Source organism: Balaenoptera acutorostrata, chromosome 3, assembly GCF_949987535.1.
Source record: "Balaenoptera acutorostrata chromosome 3, mBalAcu1.1, whole genome shotgun sequence".
NCBI lineage: Eukaryota > Metazoa > Chordata > Mammalia > Artiodactyla > Balaenopteridae > Balaenoptera > Balaenoptera acutorostrata.
Window position 1 is genome coordinate 46,022,900 of NC_080066.1, and position 15,097 is coordinate 46,037,996.

At 59.4% G+C, this 15,097-nt stretch overlaps 1 protein-coding gene across 2 annotated transcripts in view; it reads right to left on the reverse strand.

Annotated features, from left to right (window-relative positions):
• Positions 1-672: 672 nt before the first annotated feature.
• The window catches only part of RGMA (repulsive guidance molecule BMP co-receptor a), a 45,232-nt gene continuing 30,807 nt past the window's right edge, over positions 673-15,097 (reverse strand). For both annotated transcript variants that reach the window (XM_057544028.1, XM_007164993.2), the window contains 2 exons: positions 10,650-11,167; positions 673-3,086 (listed from right to left, as the gene is read on the reverse strand). In XM_057544028.1, coding sequence (XP_057400011.1) covers positions 2,370-3,086; positions 10,650-11,167 — 1,235 coding nt within the window. In that variant the 3' untranslated portion in view covers positions 673-2,369. The remainder of the gene's footprint in view (positions 3,087-10,649; positions 11,168-15,097) is intronic.

Consider the following 15,097-nt stretch of genomic DNA (forward strand, 5'->3'; position numbering starts at 1 on the left):
AAAACAGGCCTAGGTGTACATGCTGGCCCTGCCCTTGCTAAGGAACCCTAGGCCAGTCAGTCCATCTCCCCGAGTCTCTCTTTTTCCATCCGTAAAATGGGCATGCATTTGTTCCTGACTCACTGGATAACTTTAAAAGATGAAATGTGAAGACCTGGCCTCAAGCAAGCTTCAGTCCTGCGCACACTGTTGCACCCTCTGCAGTGCCACCACCCTTTCCCTGGGCTGCGGGCAAGGAGGGGGACCTTTGGGGAGGGAGGCAGTCACAGTCCCAGCTCTGGGGTCCTAGACTGATGGACTCCTCCTGGATCTCAGGCCAGCCCACCCAACCTCGTCCCAGAAGGCCCTTCATGTCCCTCCTCCATGTGATCCTCTGTCTCCAAGACAGTTCCAGCTTTGCGAGGGAACCTGGACCCCTCAAGCCCCAAAGGCAGCTCATCGCAAGGAGAAAAAGTAATTTTAGAGAAGCAGGGGGCTTCGGTTGTTTAATTGCTTCTCCTTCTGCAGGCACTCACAACACTCAACTCACACACACACACGCGCGCGCGCGCTGCCCGCTCCCCTTTCCCTGGTACATACACTGTAAGGGGGCAGCCACTACCAAAGTCAACCCTCCACCCCGAAAGGAACCAAAGTCCGCTCAGAAAACAAACTCCAACACGTAGTCCAAAAGAAAGTAACAAAACAAAACAAAAATCCCAAACTTTACTTGCATTTAGCCATTAATAAATAATTTACAGTATGTACACGCGGTGACACCCCACACAGGTCGCAGACATGGGACACAGTGAGGGGCCCCCACTTCCAAGCAGAACGTGATCAAACACAACCAAAATAAAGTGCTTCACTTTTTACTTCCAACATAGGGACCATCTAAAAACCAGCAGGGAGGGGCCGGGGCTGTGCCTCCCACCCACCTGCCCGCCTAGCCCACAGCTTGGCAGAGAGAGGGAACCTCTCGGAGGGGGAGGCAGGGACCAGTCCGCAGCCTCCCGGGCCAGTGTATGAGAGGTCCCTGGGCAACAGCAGAGGGGCGGTCGGGGATGTGGTGGGCGGGCGGGGACAGTGGGGCCTGCGGGGCTTCTGGGAGGATCGCCCTCTGGGGCACGGCCGCACCTTTAGGAGTGGAGCCCAGCTCGGTGCTGGTGCCCGGGGTTCTCTGAAACAGCAGCAGAGGTGGGACTGGTTCGGGGCTCCTCGGATGGGCAGCTTGGCTGACATGAGGTGGGAAAGTCTCCTGGCTGTGTGGCCACGGGGCTTAAGAGAAAGGCCTAGAAGGAGGAGATCCTGCCAGGGATGCTAAGGGCTGAGATACCTTCCAGGCCCTGCTCCTTTCCCCAGAATGCAGACCTGGGTGGACAGGGCAGGGAGCAGGGCTCTGGGGGGTCAGGTGAGGAGAAAGCAGAGGATCAGGGCAGGCCAGCTGGCCCCGTCCACTGAGTCTCCAGCCCTCACCCTGCGGCCTCAGCTCCCCTGCTCACCGCCTCTTGCCACCTGCTGGGGAGGAAGGAACAGAAATCAAGGGGGTAGTTCTCTGTTTAGACATTTAGAAGCAAAGACGTGACTTCCAAAGAACAGTGGGGACCGGGGGACAGGAGGACGGGCAGTGGGGGAAGGCGCCAGAGCAGGCATTGCCCAGAGCACGGGCCAACGACATGTGTCGTCCCCCACCTGCGGGGCCTGGTAACTGGGACCTGAAGCCGTGCCCAGCCAGGGTGCACACGGTGGTCTCTCCTTGGCTCACAGGGAGGCCAAGGGCGGGAAGGCACCAGGAGGGCACAACTTTTTGGCCAAAGGGTTACATTAGTTTTCTAAAGATGCCAAGCAGCACCCCGGGGGTGTCCTAAAGCCCAAGAGGAAAGGATGCCCTTCCCAGGGGTCCAGCCTCGAGGCTGCCTCGGGTCCCCCGGCTTTGTGTGTGCGAGTGTGTATGAGTGTGTGTGCGTGGGGTGGGCGCAGGTGGCCCGGGATGCGCGTGCAGCAGTCAGCCGGGCCTGTTTCAGTGCATTGCAGGGGTGAGGGCAGGTCAACTCTGCCCACGCCCAGTGTCTCTGTTGGGGTGAGGGCTTAGGCCTGAGGGGCTCTGATTTGCACATTCACACGGCGGGGCGGGCGGAGAGGGGCAGCTCTCCCTCTGCACAGCTCTATGTCACAAACGTCACAGCACCAGTCACCACAACCTTGTCCCGGGCCCCGGGGGAGGGGAGGGGACGTCCCACGCCCCCAGCCCTTGCCAGCAGGCAGCCCAAGGCAGCTCGGAGGTATGTGGCCGCCGGGGCTCCTGACCCCTGCAGGGACCACGGGGCCACCGGGAGGCCACCGGCCCTCGTGCAGCCGCCGACCAGTTCGGGGACGCCTCGCTCTCGGTCCTAGGCGGCCTCCAGGAGCACAGGGAACAGGGACAGGAGTAGAAGGCTGCCGAGGAGGGGCCAGGGGCCCGGGGGCAGCCCTGCGGCAGCCGCCCGGCCCGGTGGCTCCCGAGTCCTCTCGTACAGGTGCAGCTTGTCCTTGTTGGAGTGGAGCATCTTGACGTCCTCCAGGGCGTAGTAGGCGGCCAGCGTGAAGTTCACGTCTCCTGTGGTGAGCAGGTCGAAGACGCAGGCCTGGTAGTAGAGGTCCTCCACGGGCAGCTTCTCCTTGCACTTGGCCACGGCCGTCTCGTACGGGAAGGTGTCGGGGGCTGAGGGGGCGGGGCTGGCGGCTGGTAGCCTGCGGGCGCCGGGGCCCTCGGCGCCGGCTCGGAAGGCCTGGAAGTCGATCTGCTGGTTGAGGGGGCAGCCCCTCAGGCAGAGGTAGAGGCCCTGGCTGTCCCGGTCTTCCACGGCGTTGACCACCTCCTCGGGCATGCGGACCGCGAAAGTCAGGTAGCCACCCACCTGGCGGACCACGATGGTGGTGCCGATGTACTTGGCCTGGATCTCCACGTGCTGGCCCGACACCTTCTCGGTGATCTTCAGGCTGTTGGCCCCGTGCTTGTCGCCGCCGTTCTTGGAGCCGTCGGCGAAGGCGGCAGGAAGCTCGTCCATCTCGGCCTGGTACACCTTCTGGTCCACGCACTCCTGGAAGTTCTTGAAGATGATGGTGAGCTGCGGGGCAAGGGGGCAAAGAGAGGGCGTGAGGCGGTGCCGGGAACTGCGGAGGGGACAAGGCCCAGCCCCATACTTACAACACTCTGGACTGAGCGGAGGGATGGCAAGAGCCCCCAGGATGTCCCAGACCGCCCCTTCCTCACTGTGGTCACTGCCCTATTATGCATTTAATATTTTTCTTTAAAACAATTTGCATTTTTGCTTAAAAATTTTTCTGACTTAGAAAGGGAACTTTATACTCCTCTCCTAAATAGAAAACCAGCTCATTTACTATATACAGAGAGGAACCATAAAAAGAAAAGCATGGCTAATTAAACATGAAAGGTCGTTATCCACTGTAGTAGGCTGAAGAATGGCCTCCAAGATATCAGGCGCTAATCCCTGGAACCTGTAAATGTTACCTTATATGACAAATGGGATCTTGCAGTTGGGATTAGGTTAAGGATACTGAGGTGGAGAAATTATTCCTGGTGGGCCCTAAATGTAATTACATGTGTCCTCATAAGATGGAGGCAGAGGGAGACCTGATGGCAGAAGAGAAGGCGGGGTTTCCACAGAGGCAGAGACCAGAGGGTTGTGGCTACAAGTTGAAGGATGCTGGCCACCAGCAGAGGCCTGGAAAAAGCAACGAACAGACTCTCTCCTGAAGCCTCCAGAAGGACTGGTCCTGCTGACACCTTGATGCTAGCCCCTTAAGACTCATTTCAGACTTTTCCCCTTCAGAGGTATGAGAATAAATTTCTGTTTGTTTGAATCACTTAGTTTGTGGTACTTGTTACAGCAGCAATAGAAAACGAATATGGACCACAACCAAAGCACCATAAGCCACAGGCTGAACATAACAGCAGGTAGAAGAGACTGATGTTCCAAGAAAGAACGGGCAGGCAAAATCCATGCAGGCAGGCAGGCAGAGGTCAGCCGAGGCCACCGCAGCAGGGCTGCCCTGAGGGGTCTCCCAGGCAGGCCTTGGCAGTAGCAGGAGGAAGAGGGAGGGGAGGGAGGTGCTGGTCAGCAAAAGGGAGACGGGGGCTCCAGGTTAACGGGCAGCCCTGGCCAGGGGAGCAGCGAGGCGCATTTCTGCTGGAGCCTGCAGCCGGGCTGAGGGGCTGCGCTGAGCTACTGGAGAAGCAGAGGGCTAAGCAGCTCCATCACTAACCGTCCTCCTGAGAACCGCAGATACAGGCACACTCGCTGCATATATTACTTCTGGGCCTGTGCGGCGCTGCAGGGAAGGTGACATTACCTCGGATTTACAGACAAGGAAATTCGGGTTCAGAAAGTAAAGTGACTTGCCCAAGGTCACACAGCCAGCAAGAAGCAGAGCTGGGATTAGGCCCTTGGGTTCCAGCAAGAGGCAGAGCTGGGATTAGGCTCTTGGTTTCCAGTCCCTGGGCATTTTTGGTCAAAAAGTCACAGGGTGGGGGGCCTGGGAGAAGGACAAGAGACAAATAGTCCGGGGAGTGATGTGTTTCCCCTGTCACCCTGGGTGAGATGCCTGGTTGTTCTTTCCTCCGTAACCCTAACCAGGAAGATGGGGTGGAGACATGAGTGAAACTGGGAAACTCGCCTCCGCGCCGTTCCTCCTGGACTCTCAGCCTGAAGCCAGGGAGGGAGGCGGGGCGATGGGGGCAAGATGGTGCCCAGGCATCTTGGGAACCTCCCGCTAAAAGCACCCCCCCCATCCGGCCCCAACCTCTTCACGGCCCCCAGCCACCATTCCCAGGCCCTCTCCCCTCATCCCCGCCACCAAGCCTGGAGAAGGGCCTCACCAGCTGGGGTCCACACCTCCTCATAACGTCTGTAGGCCGAAGGGGCTCTAGCAAAGGGCGGGGGGCTGCTGACGACATGTACGGTCGGCCGTGGCTGAATTCTCTGCCTGGGCACCCCGGGGGGACGTGGCAGTTGAGGGGCATGACGATGGCCTGGACAGCTCTCGGGGTTGAGGGCAATGCGGCAAAGCACTAGGGGAATTTCTGGCCGAACAGTGGGTGTATGTATGACAAAGGCGAGGCCCCAGACCTGCTAGAAACCAAAGAGGAAACCCAAAGCAGCTCTGATGGGGAAGGGAAGGCGGGGAGAGCTGCCGCAGGACCTCAGCTCAGGCAGGAGGGTCAGGGAGAGGCCGGCCAAGACAGGCGGGGGCGGCGTGGGGAGGTGCCGGTGGGGCACAGGCCAGGGAGTGTGTCTGTCTGCAGTTCCGGGGTGGCTGGGGACACAGCCAGGAGGGGGAAGCCGGCAGGGGGTGGCCTTGGCTGGGGGCCCCAGGAGCAAGTGCTGAGAGGCCTGAGGACTGGAGAGGGGCAGCCTAGGGGCTGCAGAAAGTTCTAGAGCAAACCCACAAAGTCGCAAGAGCTGGGCTGGAGGTGTCGCCGGCTCTGTTTCACGGCTGCTCTGCGTGTCCCCTCACGCCAGTGTAAAGCTCAGGGGTGACCAGGCAGGGAGTGTACGAGGGGCCCCCAGAGGGAACACAGAGGAGACCCCAGCCCTTCTCACCCCGTTCCTGAGAGATGTAAGGATGAGAGGAAGTCCGAGAGGGGCAGGCCACAGTATGACTTTTGGGAACTCCGGGGCACCTGGACCTTCCTGGGTCCCTTCCTCCATCAGAAACATTAAAAACTACACTTGTGGCTGAGATTGGGATTGACATATACACGCTACTATATATACAACAGATGACTAATAAAGACCTGCTGTGTAGCACACGGAACTCAATACTCTGTAATGACCTATATGGAAGAAGAATCTAAAGAAGAGTGGATATATGTATAACTGATTCACTTTGCTGTACACCTGAACCTAACACAACATTGTAAATCAACTATACGCCAGCAAAAATTCTTTCAAAAAAAGCAGCTACATTTTGGGACTGCATTGGTGTAAAAACTAATATAGTCTAGGTTGGATCGTGTTGGTTTTTTCCTTCTGAGTTTAAACGGAAAGAAAGCCTTCTCGTGGGCCCTAGAAGTCTTGGGGCCTGACGGGTGTGCAGGGGGCACTCTGTGCGGTCTTCATGGGACACGAGGAGGGGCTGGCGCTCTGAGGTCGAGAGCCGGAGGCCCTGCCAGAGGCCACAGCGGGCTACAGCGGGCTACAGCGGGAGGCCCGCGTGCACAGCTCCCTGAGCCCGGGGCTCTGCTTCCCCGTCTCCTCCCTGGAGGTCACAGGCTGGTCCCGGGACGTGGCTCTTCTGCTTCGCTGTGGGATGTCCAAGGTGGCGGCAGCCCCTCCATCCTGCCCCTAGCCCCGCGCATCGTCGAACCCCATGAAACTGCCGCTCCTCCACTGCCCAGACCTATAAAAGTGGCGACTTCACAGTGATCCACCTCCTGCTGCTTCCTCTCTGCATCCTAGGCTCCTGCCTTGATGAGGCCGCCCGCCCGCCTGCCTGCCTGCGCGCCTGCCTGCCTGCGGGGGGTGGGGGGGGGCCGGGAGGTGGGCCAGCCGGGGTGGTCTGGGCAGTGGGTGGTCCTGCCATGGGGGGAGGGGCGTGCAAGGAGGGGCTCTGGTGTCCCTGCCTGGTGTGCAGGGCCACACAGACACACAGACACTGGGGGCGGGGGAGTAGGGGGGTGGCTTTCCCAGTGCCATCAGCCTCCCTGGAACAGGAAAGGCTGGTTTCGCTCTAACCGCCATCTCTTGCGGAGACAGTCTCCTGGAAGGCTGACAGGCTGCTTGACTCTTCTTGGCACCGGTGCCAGGGCCTCAACCACAAGGAACAGCATGAAGGGGGCCTGTCGAGAGCCGGGCGGCTCACTGCCCACACGGCCGCAGGCGTGGCTGCCACTCCTGCCTCTGCCGCCCCCCTTCCCCCAGGGGCTCGCGCCCTCTCCACCGCTGGGCACAGGGCGGAGCCCGAGTGTCGTCAGAACTATTCACGGAGCGCCAACTGTGTGCCAGGCCTGGGGCTGGGGGCTGTGTCCACGTGAGGGGAGGAAACAGCCCAACGCCCCTGTCCTCACGGTGCTCACACTGCGGGGGTGGAAGGTGGTGTCACAGACTAAGCGGATGAAGGATGCCGTGTGATGGTATGCAAGTGCAACGGGGAACCTGCAAGGGGGCCGCCGTGGGGGGAGGCGCCGAGACCCGAGCTCCTCTCCTCCCTGAGGCTCAACACGGCGTGCCACCAGCGCAGCCAGAAAGAGGAAGACAGAGCAGGGGGCGGGCATGGGAGGCAGTCCCACGGGAACAGGAAGTTGAAATGTCAGCTTGGGCTGGAAAACACTAGATCTCGACCCTCCACAAGAACAGAGAGCTAGGCAGCGTTGGACAACGAGAATACCGTGGCTCCTGGGCAAGGCACCACGGCTGAGGGGAGTGGGAAATCACCCACTGCCTCAGGGATAAAAGCCCACACTCCGCCTGGCTCTGCTGCTGCCCGCTCCCGTCCTGTGCTTCGGGGGCAAGCTCAGGGCAAGGGCAGGCAGGAGGCCTTCCCCAGCGCTCTGTGTAGAGCCAGTCCCCCGCCCCAAGACCCTCAGCAGCCTGCTGCCCCAGCACCCATCACCAGCATCCCGTGGCTGATCTCTGTGCTGCACTATTAGCCTGGGAGCTGCTGAGACGGAGGCGTTGCCGAGCACAGAGGCTGGCACAGAAGAGCTGTTTGGTCAGTGTTTTCTGAATCAGCGAAGGAGCAAACACACCTGAGTAATGGAGGCCCAAGAGAACAGGCCGAGGCAGGCCGAGGGCACTGGGGAACCAGCCACCGATGTCTCTCACCCGGGTACCATGAGACCCCGGTCGGCCCTGAGGCCTGAGACTGGCTAGGCCACAGACACGGAGTCTGTCACTGCCCGGCCTCCAGCTGAGCCTTGTGCTGCCTCCTGGCTGATGGGGAGATAAGAAAGGGCTGCTGAAGCTCTTCACCTGCTGGGAAGATCAAGGTGGCCCTAGGTCACTGCAGAAATGGGCTGGCTTGATCAAGGGGCTCTGCTGCAGAGCCCCAGACCCTTCTGGAAGCTTCATGCTGGGACAGGAAGGGAGGTGCTCCCATGCCTGCTTGGGCAGTTCTGCTGGCCACAGCACCCAGCAGTGAGCCTGAAACAGAGTGAGCATTTGAAAAATGTGGGCTAAGTGAATGGATGGAATACAAGAACAAATGAATGAATGAATGAATGAATGCATAAGCCATTTGGTTTGTGGACGGCCTCGCTGAGCTCAGGGTCCCACTGTGTGCCAATAGAGAGCCGAGGGTGGTATCCAGGGGTTCTAAGCCCAGGCACCTCACCCCGGCCTGCAGGACCCACTAGTATGTGACCCAAAAGCTCCTTCTCGAGCTTTCACCCCCAGTCAAAGGGGCCAGCAAGCCCCCCTTGCTGGTCACTAACCACAATTCCTCCCAGGCCTGTTATCACATCTGATGCTTACACCACCCTGGTCAGGAGGGGTAGGCCTCCTGAGGTTCACAGCCCTCTCACACCCTCAGACCTCCTGAGCGCCCCCTGCCAGCTTGGGACAGGGAGGCGGGGTCCCCTTCCACAGTGTGTTTGCTGCTGGATTTAGAAGCGCAGCCTCAGGCTCCAGGCATTCATTTATCTTGGCTCTAGGGAGGGAGGCGGGTAGGTGAAGGGGCTGCAGAGAAGGCGGCCGGCACCTTGATTCAGGCCCCCCTTAGTCTGTGGAGGGCTGAGAGGGGGGAGGGGGAGGAGGGAGCCCTGGCCGCAGTTTGCTGCCCACTAGGCTTCATGGCCTGGTGCCAAAGGCCTGTAAGAGCATCCATGGGGCTAAGGCCTGCTTGTTTCCTACCCAGCAGCTGGTCCCAGGAAGAGACCCCTGTGGGCATGCAAGGGCCACCGGAGCAGAGGGAGGTGGCAGGAATTTTCCTGGCTGCCAGGTCACCTCAGTGCCCTCCTCTGGGGCATGGAGGGACGAGAAGGAACAGAAACGCCCTTGTGGGCCAGCCTGGCACTGCCCCACACACTGCCTTGCAATGTGCTCTTCCTGGGAAAACAGACCTGCTGCCAAACCGGAAACCCCAGGGGCTCTGGTGGCCCAGGCCCCGGCGAGGTAGAGGTGTCCCCGCGGCCTGGACTCTGGTCATCCACCAGCCTCCTGGACCGGAGACCACGTTCTCCGGCTGAGTCTGAATGTGAGCTCACGGGAGACCCTCCTGGAAAAACGGGAGGGAGAATCTGGAGTGGACAGGAATGTTCCATTGCCTGGGCCACGGGCCACATCATGGCTGCCTCTGGCTGTGGCTCTGTGAGCAGGACTTGAGTCCTGCCACCCAGACACTGAAGCCTCCTTGGGTCAGAAGATGATTGGCTCTCGGTGGCCTCCGGGGCTCCAGATGGGAACCTCCTCTCTTGGCAGTGAGAACACGCTGGGCTCTGGAGTCCCCTGGCTCTGGTGAAATCCCAGCTTGGTTCCCAGCCGAATGCACTTTGGGTGGGGAGGCCACTTTCCCTCTTAGAGCCTCAGGTTCTGGATGCGTTAAATGGAGCTGCTCTGGACAGACGGGCTGCATGGGTGGCCCTGGGGGTGCTCAGTGGGCTGATGTCCTGTCCTCACTTGTTCCATCTTCCCTGTGCCCAGACACCACGGCCCTCTCTGCTCTGAGGCTGCAGCCTTACTGTGTTGGTGTGGGACAGAGACAAAGGGCAGGATGGTACCCTGCAGCCCCGACTGGCCCCACAACATCCAGCAGCCGTGGCCTCCAAGCAGCGTCCTCAACGCCCTCCCTGCCCCAGAATCACTGGGGGCTTTAAAAAAAGAACACATCTGACCCCCACCCAGAGATGTGGTGTCAGAGCAGCCTGGGGGGCCCAGAACCACTATCTTCTAAAATCCGCTCGGTTCGTAAATGTGCAGCCACAATGAGAACCCCTGGGCAGGACCGTCACCTCCAGGAGGCTGTTGGGTCCGCTTGTCTGGGGTGGGGTTTGACTCCCACTGGACAGTAAGCTCCGTGATGGTAACGACAGAAACAAACCTGCATAGCGGCTCCTCCTTATTGGGATTTGACACTGGAGTTCTACGAAAATATAGTTTGGGGCAAGAGAAGACTATCCCAGAAGTTTGAAACTGAATGCTCTGGGAGTGTTTCTAAACTTTCTGGACTATTAACCCTAGTAAGCAATCCATCTTACTTACAGCTAGACCCAATGTGCACGCACATGAACAAACACACACAGCAGAAACTAAGTTTCCTAAACGTTTACTCTTGCACTTGGAAAGCATTCACAATCTGCCTTAATATAGGCTAGGTTTGGGCTATCCTGTTCTACCCTGCGCCCCCCAACCCAGACCCACCCCCAAACTATGCCTGTGTGCTAGCTTCTGACGCCAGAATGCTGATTTCAAAGACCCCTAGTGGACGGTGTACAGCAGCAGTTTGAGGAACACTGCACTCTGGGCAAAGGGCAGAGGTGGCTCCAGGGTGGTTCACCTGATGGCCAAGAATGTCCAGAACATTCCTTCCTAAATAATTTGCTCAGTTACCGACAAGAGGAACATGGCGGGTCAGGGGGTGTCTGGGTCGGGGGTTGGAAAGTCTGGGCCCTCCTGACGGCAGGGCCTGGTGCCTGAACCTGCCTCACCACCCCCAGCCCCCCTCCCCCGTACCTTGCTGGTGGCGGTGGCGGCTGAGCCGGGCAGCACCGGTGTGTTGGTGACCTGCACGTTTAGGTAATTATTGTCGATGAGCGGCCAGGCGCCCTGCACCTTGCAGGTCTGGAAACGGTCTGTGAAAGTCCGGAGGTGTGGGTCCCCGAAGAGGCCGCAGTGCGTGTAGTTGGGGGCGGCCGCGCGATTGTGGAAGCTCTTCTCGTAGTGGCAGATCTCGGGGCTGTCCGAGCGCTCCTGGCTGTCTCTCGGCGGCGGCGGCAGCGTGCGCAGGTGCGGCTGCGACGTGGGGCCATCCTTGGAGCAGTTGTGCTGGCTCATGAGGTCCTCGATGCCATGGACGGCAGAGTGGTAGGCCAGGTCGCCCCGGCAGGTGCGGGCCGTGCGCCGCGTGCACAGGGCGTAGGTGCGCAGCGCCGCGCAGAACTCGGGGGCGTCGTCCGGGGCCGGCGCGTGGCTGCCCGCCGTGGCGCTCCAGAACTCAGAGTTGCACTTGAGGATCTTGCACGAGGAGGTGGCTGCGGATACAGGAAGGGAGGCGCTGTCACGTTGGGAGTGGTGAGCCCAGGCCTCCTCCACCCCCGTGGGCCAGGGCTGCGGGGCACGTGCAAGGGACAAAGAACACCTCATCTCAGACGTTGGAAGAGTTCCTGCAGGCATGGAATCTGCCTTTCCCACTTTCCCGATTCTTCTGCGCAGCCGTAATGACCCTGAGTGGCTAGGCCTGCGGACCTGCAGGCTGAAAGGCATGGCAGAGGACTACCGGAGCCCCCACCCCCCCAGCCCCCCGCCACAAGCTCTCCGCCCACCCTTGGGCCTTTGGCGTCTGTTGACCCTTTCACAACTACCGCCAAGAATTTTGGCACAGCAACAGAAATCTGGCAGGGAATTAAGCCCCACTATTATGTATTCTGATCTCTGCCACTGTGTGACTTTGTACAAATCACTTTAACTTCTCTGTGCCTCATTTTACCTATCTAGAAAATGGGGTAGTATAGTATCTACCCTATGAGGTTGCTGAAAGTGTTAAAGGACTTATCCCGGCACCGGGCACAGAGCAGAAGCTCAATGAATGTTGGCTAGTGTGATTATTAGCCCTGGTCACAGAGGGCCTGGTTCTGTCACTTTGTCTGCAGATGAAGGGCAGCTTCCCTCTTGGTCTCCGTAGCTCCATCCCCCATTATCTTGCTCAGGAGAGCAAGCTGGGAGGCAACTGAGTGGTAACCTTGGATCTGCTCTAATTCATGTTTGTTTTTTTTTTTTTAAGGTCACTTACAAGCGTTGAGATCTTAGTGATAATTAGCTACAGATAATTATCATGCCTGAGAACTGTGACTTCAACACACCTGCATCTTGTACCTGGACACATGGAACCTGCCCTTTCCCGGCCTCCTGGATTCCTCTGCACAGCCCGTAGTGACCAGAAGTGGCAGCAGGAGGGACGTTTCTACACAGGCTTCCAGGTGCAAAGGGGCCAGCAGACCAGCTGCGAGGTCCAGCCTTTGGTGTCTCAGCCCAATCAACAGAGGGGAAGGAGGCGCTTGCTCCAGCCACTCCTGGCTGGGCCACTAATCTGGACCTTAACCTTGGAAAAGTCAGTTTACTTCTCTGTTACTGGCTTTTTACCTATAAAATCAACTTGTGCCTAAAAGCAGGGACAGAAGTATATGAGGGCAGGCTAGCAAAAGAACCATCCAGGCGGCTGCCCTGTGTGGCCCTGGTCTGTGCTGCTAGGCCTCATACCTGGACGCCTGGGCCACCTAGCTCATGGAGCTCTCCCACCTCTGCAGGTGCGGGCGCCCTTCTCCTGGAGCTGATGTGACTTGCCCCAAGTCACACATCTGGTAAACACGGTGCTTGTCCTAAAATTCAGGCTTTTCCCCTAACTTGACCTGTATTTGTCACACCTCTGGTACAACAAGGTCATTTCAGGAGGTATCTGGGTGAGCATTTTGCTTTTCACTTGAGAAGTCACATATTTAAATATGTATTAGGAAAAATAAAACAGATTTGATAGAAGAGCTACAGATTTCCCATTTTAAGTTGAAAACGCATGCTGACCTAAAGCAGATCCGGTAAATGATAGGTGGTGACCGCTGTAAAGAGGGGCCCGTCCGGGGAGACCCCCTGTGTGGTCGCCCTCCCACAGAGCCATGTTCCTGGCCCAGGTCTCCTTTGAAAGGCAGCTAGAAGATTCTCTGGCCCTGCCATCTTCATGATTTCCCAACCTGTAGAAGATGCCCAAGGGCCCAACCTCCCTGTGGGCTGCAAATGCTACTGTGGCCTGAGTGGGAGACAGTAAAGGGGGCCTCGAGGTGGGGGTGTGTGTGTGGAAAGGATGTCGTGGAGAACAAGCAGTGTGGAGGAACACAGGTCAGGGGAACTGGCCGCTACAGCTGCCAACCCTCCACCTCTGGTCTGCGGCCTCCCCGTAATGCCCACTCCAGTAGCCTCGGTGATTACAGGTGAGCTGACCTGCCATTCTGCTTTCTCAGAATTCTGGAGATAGGCATCTCAGAGGAAACCACCCCAAAGGGACTCAGGCCTCGTGCTGAGTGGCAGCAACCTTGGCTCTGCCCCACTGCCCACTGGCCCACCAGCCCTGGGTCCCCCTCTGGCCCTCACCATGCCCAAAGGACAGAAAAGACAGTGCCCGTCCCTTTACAGCCAGACCACTGCAGCACACGCAGGGCTGTGCTGGCCTCAGCTCTCCACCAGAGCCAAGCTGGGGCGGCAGAGACTGAAGTCCCAGCTAACTGACTCTGTTCCAGGCTCAGTGGCCTGGGCCCTGCAGGCCTCACCTCATTCGGGGCCCCGGGCAGCCTCAGGGTGGGTGCTACAGCATCCCCGCCTCCCAGAGAGCAGAGCCAGGCTCAGCGAGGCTGACTTTCTTGCCTGAGGTTCCACTGTGAGGAGGAAGCAGGATGTGAATCCAGCCCCTCAGACCTGAGAGCCCAGGCCCTTGGCAGTGCCAAGACATCGGACAACCTTGGCGCATTCATGATTCCCTCCACCGGCAGCTGGGTGGTTCAAGGGCACACTCCGCCACAGGTGGGCTTCAGCCTCTCCGAGGACCCCTCCTGCGACGCTGAGAGACCGCCACCCACCAGGAGGCCCATGGTCCACACGCTCTGCGGCGTTGCCTCCACAGACTAGTTTCCAGGGCCTGTTTCTCAGGGTGCAGCCGGGGGTGGGCAGGGGCTCGAAGGCTGGGGTCGGGATGCTGCCCAGGGCAGGGCCAGCCTGCACACAGACAGCGTGGGACGCGTTGGGGGCGTCCCACTCCCGACCCCCGTTATGCGTGGCTCTGTTCCCCCCAAACGGGCGACGGCGGGTCTGCTGTCTGCACAGCCTTGACACCTGGGCTCAGAGCAGTGTCTCAGCTACAGAGCTCTCTGGTGTGTCTGGAATCCATGACCGAAATCCCACTCCGATGCCCCAGAGGGAGTCCCGGAAGTGCTCTGGGGTCATCGAGTGGATCTGTTCAGAGCAGTGCTCCTCGAATGTGCCCACCAACCACCGGGCTCTGCCTCCGCCGGGCCCAGTGGGCCTGAGGTCTGCATCGCTGTCAAGTGCTCTGGGGGTCATTTTCTCTTCCAACAGCCAGTCACAGAGGGGCCAAGTTGCCAGCGCCCCCCCTCCCGCGCAGGTCTGGAATGTGTGAACGGGGCATCTTCTCGGGGGCGGGGGACGGGGGGCTGCAGGCAGACAGGGCAGTGAGGAGACCGGCCTCCCGAGAAGCAAACCCAGCAGGGACCCAGCTGCCAACACTGAGCGGCCTGGGGCACTCAGGCTGTCAGCGCTCGGAGACAAGACCTTTCATCTCTCCGTTCACCGTGGTTCCGCCCCTTGCTCCCCTCCGCCTCCTGAGCCACAGGTAGCAACCGGCCACCCCCAGAGGGCGCATGGCAGCTCCGCCCACCACCGGCAGGCGGCGACAGGGGTTGCTCTCCTGCTACCCTTGCACCCAGGGCCTCCCTCCGGCCTCCATCCCGGCGGGGCGGGGACGGTAGAGGGGCTGAGCTTTAAGTCCTGCCAATCCCATTTCTCAACCCTCTGGAGAACATTCTCGATGCGATCGCCCAGGGCTGGGCCAAAAGTGGGGGAAGTCTGAAGGCGACGCTGGTCGCATGGGATGGCGGGCAGAGTGTGCGCCGGAGGGAGGGTGTCTGGTCAAAGTCCCACTCTGTCCCCTACGAGTAGTTGTGGGAATTGGACTTGACCTCAGTTTCCTTATCTGTGAAGTGGAGGTGACACCCACCTCAGAGGCTGCGGAGGATTGAGGAGATGTACTTGGCATGCCTGGGACCCAGTGGGCACTCAACAAATAAGGTCCCCGACAAAGGTCTCAGAGGGGGACAGATACAACCCCCCTGTGAGGTCAGAGGTTAAAAGTCACCAGGCAGGGGATGAAAGGGCATTGGATGGGAGCCGGCCCCCTCCCCCTG